Raw genomic sequence first — 6,000 nt, forward strand, 5'->3', positions numbered from 1 at the left:
AGTGATCGGACTACGGTGATCGGACTACAGTGATCAGACTACAGTTATTAGACTACAGTGATCAGACTACAGTGCTCAGACTACAGTTATTAGACTACAGTGATCAGACTACAGTGATCAGACTATAGTGATCAGGCTACAGTGATCAGACTACAGTGCTCAGACTACAGTGATCAGACTATAGTGATCAGGCTACAGTGATCAGACTACAGTGCTCAGACTACAGTGATCAGACTACAGTGATCAGGCTACAGTGATCAGACTACAGTGCTCAGACTATAGTTATTAGACGACAGTGATCAGACTACAGTGATCAGACTACAGTGATCAGACTACAGTTATCAGACTACAGTGCTCAGACTACAGTGCTCAGACTACAGTGCTCAGACTACAGTGATCAGACTACAGTGCTCAGACTACAGTGCTCAGACTACAGTGATCAGACTACAGTGATCAGACTACAGTGATCAGACTACAGTGATCAGACTACAGTTATCAGACTACAGTGCTCAGACTACAGTGCTCAGACTACAGTGCTCAGACTACAGTGATCAGACTACAGTGATCAAACTACAGTTATCAGACTTCAGTTATCAGACTTCAGTTATCAGACTACAGTTATCAGACTGCAGTGCTCAGACTACAGTGATCAAACTACAGTGATCAGACTACAGTGATCGGACTACAGTGATCGGACTACAGTGCTCGGACTACAGTCCTCGGACTACAGTGATCGGACTACAGTGATCGGGCTACAGTGATCAGGCTACAGTGATCAGACTACGGTGATCAGACTACGGTGATCAGACTACGGTGATCGGACTACAGTTATCGGACTACAGTGATCGGACTACAGTGATCGGACTACAGTGATCGGACTACAGTGATCAGACTACAGTGCTCTCACCTCTCTTTGTTGTTCAGAAACACTTGGTGCAGGGTCTTGGCTCCGAACTCTAAGATGGAGGTTTGGATTTGCTCCAGCAGGGTCCGATGGGTGTCGGCCAACTCCTACGCACCAGATACAAAGTGAAGAAGTACTGCACATACACAGAGAGTTGTGTACTTGTACACGAGTATCCTACCTCGATGTTGATGAAGATGCTCTCCATATCCTGCGGCTGGAGGAACCGCACCAGGGGCTTCATAAAGTGCTGCGGGAGAACAAAGGAGATGAGCTCTTTGTTTTTGTAGCTTTTTTAACTTCTTTTCTTTCCAAAAGTGGATTTAGTGTAAGAAGGAATTAGCAACTGATCCAAGTGCGAGAACCTTGACATCTGGAATCTTTGTTTATTCAAAAGGCAAGAATAAGATCTCCCTGTTTTGCATAATTTACATGTGTAACTATGTGATAAAATGTGAATATATGATTATATTTCTCTGATGTATTTTATCTGCATAATAGTGATACATTATCTGCATCATTAGTCTCAGAGAAAAACGGGTGTGTGACAGCGTTTGTTTGTGAAGGTGTCGTAAAGAATGTTGCCCCAGGGGGGGTGTGACAGCCCAGAGGAGTTTGGGTAATGCTTGATCTCTAGGAAAAATACCAGCTGTAAAACAAGTGCCTTGATGTGAAGCTGACCAATGAGAAATGTGACCCGCCTATTCCAGAATATCTAATAAAACCAACCAGCATGAGAAAAAACGGGGTGAGACACAGGAGGATCACGCAGGCTGCTTACAACAGCCTACGTGATCAGTCCCCGCGTTTTCTCCCAAGCTTGCCATACAAATGTCTGATATTTCTGTGTCGTTTCATATTCTAAGTTGAATTGTGTTCTCGATGTGTTAAGGAATAGCATTGGTGTATTGTCTGATTCCATGACAAACTAAAGCATGTTTTGATGAGGAATTACCATGTTTTACAGTTTAGAACGCTTTAAAAAGACTATATTTTTGTATATATTTATGTTATTTATTTGGGTTTTAAACAGTTCTTTAATAAAGGAGGTGCTGTACTTGACATGTTTGCCATCTTTACAATTGTAGGGGAAATTATATAATAATATAATCATATTCAAGTATATTTCTTTGTGTATTTATTCTCATTTTATATTTTGTTTGTTCTAAAGATTCATTTGTTGCTATGTTATCACGTTTATTATTCATGTGTTCATATTTTATATGTTTTATTGTTACTTCTCAGACTGATCTTGTCTCAGGGAATGTTCAGTTTTTGCAGTGTACAGCAGGAGGCTCCGCCCTTTTCGCCTCGGAACTCAGTTTTTGCCAGAACAAACTGTAATTTTTGTTGAACATTTATCTCAATATGTAATATAAACTAATACATTTTTATTACAGTATTAATATAGCACATTTCCACCTTCAAGGCTCTAAAGGACATGGGTCAACTTATTTGTTTATAGGCAGAGGCACAACAGGGGGGTCTGGGGAGTCTGGGGGGTCTGGGTGGGCTTCTGGGGGGGTCTGGGTGGTCTGGGGGGGGTCTGGGTGGGCTTCTGGGGGGTCTGGGGGTCTGGGTGGTCTGGGTGGGCTTCTGGGGGGTCTGGGTGGTCTGGGTGGGCTTCTGGGGGGGTCTGGGTGGTCTGGGGGGGTCTGGGTGGGCTTCTGGGGGGTCTGGGTGGTCTGGGGGGGTCTGGGTGGGCTTCTGGGGGGTCTGGGTGGTCTGGGTGGGCTTCTGGGGGGGTCTGGGTGGTCTGGGGGGGTCTGGGTGGGCTTCTGGGGGGTCTGGGTGGTCTGGGGGGGTCTGGGTGGGCTTCTGGGGGGTCTGGGTGGTCTGGGTGGTCACGCAACCACCGCGGCCCCCGCCCCACACACGCCACCTACATCACCCACGCCACCTACACCACCCACAGCCAGAAGGACCCACAGGTCAGACACACCCACAGGTCAGACACACCCACAGGTCAGACACACCCACAGGTCAGCCACACCCACAGCCAGAAGGACCCACAGGTCAGACACACCCACAGGTCAAACACACCCACAGACGGTCAGATGCAGGTCAGGTCAAAGTACTACCATCTTGAGCTCTAGGTTGGAGTATAAAGTATTGTCCCGGAGCTATTTAATGTCAAAACAGTAGCACTGAAACCAAACACCAGTAACCATGACGCATGGCATAAAAGAGGAGGAGCCTTCTGACCTGTAGTATGGACTGCAGTGTTTCAGAGTATTTCTCCTCCGTTTGTCGGATCTCCTTCAGACAGCACTCACGCTTGTCCACAACCGTCCTCTGCAACAGCGTGAAGACAAAGAGATGAAAGGACGTGACATTTAAAGATGAAATGATTAAAGCCATAAATATAATCTGTACTTGTAATAACATCATTATTCATGTTCATTCTGTATTTGCTTTGTTGGGAACAAAATGGTCTCATCTTGGTCTCAAAAAGGTGCTTTTACAATGAATGATGCGCCGCCTTCAGCAGCGAATAAAATAAGCTTCTGTTTTCAAGAGAAACGTTTCTGTTTTTTATGAGAAAAGTTTAGTTTTAACAAGAAAAGTTTCTTTTGATGAGAAAAGTTAGTTTTTCATGAGAAAAGTTTAATTTTTAGGAGAAAAAGTTGTTTTGATGGAAAAAGTTTCTGTTTTTTTATGAGAAAAGTTTATTGTTTCATGAGAATGTTTTATTTATATGAGAAAAGTTTGTTTTTAGAGAGAAAAGAACAGAATGCCTCATTAAACACCTGTAATTGAACAAATGCAACAAATAAGTTAAAGCCGCACTGTGGTAAATTCTAGGCAAAGCCACAACATGGTGGGTGGTAGAGCCTAAATGTTACTGAGTGCTCCTTTAAAACAGAACGCTTGGTGCTTGAGTTCGCTCACAGTTTCAGGAGGTTCCTCGGTCCTCATCAGGTCCTCGTAGATCTCGTCCCCCTCGGTCTCCTCGTCCTCCACACAGTCGTACAAGTCGTCATCCTCCTCCACCGTGTCACTGCCGACACGCAACGCAATTACAACACATGCAACGCACACGCAACGCACACGCAACGCACACGCAACGCACACGTAACGCACACGTAACGCACACATAACGCACACGCAACCAAATTACAACACACAAAATCACAACACACGCAACGCACACGCAATCACAACACAAAACCAATCAGTTTGTTCATGTAAACCAGAGCTCCTCCCCTTGTTCTAAAGTAACTTACGGTGTGCCTCAGGGGTCAGTACTGGGTCCAGTTCTGTTTACTCTTTATATGCTGCCGTTAGGTCACATGATCAGGTCACATGGCATTAACTTCCTCAGCTGTATTTATCAATGAACCTGATCAGAGCGATCAAGTAGACAGACTTAGTGCTTGTGTGAAGGAGATAAAAACCTGGAGGACACTTAACTACCTGCTTCTTAACCCTGAAAAAACCGAGGTCATTGTGCTGGTCCTAAGCATGTACGAGACGCTTTATCTGAGTTGTAACTGTTGCTTTCACCCGGAACTAAACCTGGACTGGAACCGGACCAAATCCAGTCCACATCAGGCCTAAAGTGGCCCCCAGACGGACAGAGATACAGCATTTACACTGGACACTCACTCGATCTGGTCAGACAGCCCGGTGTAGACGTCATCGTCGGCGGCGCAGCCTCCCAAAGGAAAAGGCCTGAGGGGAAAACACACGTCCAGTTCAAACGTTCGGTCACTTAAAGAGCAAACGTGCATCTGGACGTCACTTACTGGATTCCTCTTTGTGCGGCGATAAATGAACGTGACAAGAGCGACAAGGTGTCCAAGACCTGCAGGCACAGACATGGTCATGGTCAGGAGGTCAGGGTCAGGAGGTCAGGGTCAGGAGGTCAGGGTCAGGAGGTCAGGGTCAGGAGGTCAGGTGGTCTGGAGGTCAGGTGATCTTTTTTTTCAATTAGTCCACTTATGGAATAAGACACACAATATTCATGAATGTTCGTTAACTAATACTAATACTAATAAACTAATCAATAACAATGAACTGACCCTGACACTGACCAGAGATCACGATGATTAAATATTGAATAATACTTTGTATTTCTGTTGTACAATGAGACTTCTGCAAAACAAAGCTGAAGATACAAACTGTTTATGAAAAGTAAGTGTTTTATCCATGAAAATCAGAAGTTTTTTGTTATTATTTTCAGCTTTTTGATCATCAGAATATGAGCAGCAAATTTTAGTTTTAGCCACGATTCATCGATTCATGGTTCTGTAGCCTTTTTAATGATATTGTCAATTTATATGTTATTTATACATGTTATTTATAATATGTTATTTATAGATGTTATTTATAATATGTTTTTTATAATATGTTAATTATAATATGATATTTATAATATGTTATTTATAATATGTTATAATATGTTATTTATAATATGTTAATTATAATATGTTATAATATGTTATTTATAATATGTTAATTATAATATGTTATAATATGTTATAATATGTTATAATATGTTATTTATAATATGTTATAATACGTTATTTATAATATGTTATTTATGTTCCAGAGGATAAACTGGACAGACAGAACTCTGGATTGTGATTGGACCTAACGAGGCCAAACGCTCGTTACAGTTGCTGTTGTGTCATATTTCCTCTTTTATTACAGTTTCGCTTGTCGTTTAAAACACATTGATGCTCGTGCTCGTGTGGGCGGAGGACGTTCCCGCCGTCCGGCCCGTTACCGTCACGGCTCGTGCAGGAGTTCCCGCGTTGGGGCGACCCGGTCACACCGGGTCATGTGACCCGGTCACATCCGGTCACGTGACCCGGCTGCATGGGGACTTTCACTTCAGCATTTCCACTTCCGCTTTCTGTTTTTTACCATGAAACTACAGAGCGAATGAATCTAATAAACTGCAGACATAAGTAAAAAGTATTTTCAACGTTTAACACTGTTGTGACTGGCTCCGCCCCCTCCACGCCATCTTGATTAGATCAAACGGAAGGCGATTCTGTGGCTCAACGTCTGTCGGAACAAAGATCGACAAATGAGATCGTCCCGTCCTTAAAAGTGCTCGAGTTTTTATAGGAACGTGTCGCCAGCAG

General features: G+C 43.4%; 1 protein-coding gene across 1 annotated transcript in view; it reads right to left on the reverse strand.

Moving 5' to 3' along the window:
- LOC140378213 (proto-oncogene vav-like) overlaps positions 1-6,000 on the reverse strand; it is a 61,324-nt gene that overhangs the window by 43,307 nt on the left and 12,017 nt on the right. Inside the window, exons 4-9 of the mRNA XM_072463936.1 lie at positions 4,654-4,712; positions 4,514-4,579; positions 3,797-3,905; positions 3,110-3,199; positions 1,086-1,154; positions 908-1,011 (exon numbers count right to left, since the gene is read on the reverse strand). Of these exons, the coding sequence (XP_072320037.1) occupies positions 908-1,011; positions 1,086-1,154; positions 3,110-3,199; positions 3,797-3,905; positions 4,514-4,579; positions 4,654-4,712 (497 nt within the window). The remainder of the gene's footprint in view (positions 1-907; positions 1,012-1,085; positions 1,155-3,109; positions 3,200-3,796; positions 3,906-4,513; positions 4,580-4,653; positions 4,713-6,000) is intronic.

The sequence above is a fragment of the Eucyclogobius newberryi genome, unplaced genomic scaffold (assembly GCF_026437365.1).
Source record: "Eucyclogobius newberryi isolate DKJ021-1_F unplaced genomic scaffold, fEucNew1.0.hap1 SCAF_4, whole genome shotgun sequence".
Lineage (NCBI taxonomy): Eukaryota > Metazoa > Chordata > Actinopteri > Gobiiformes > Gobiidae > Eucyclogobius > Eucyclogobius newberryi.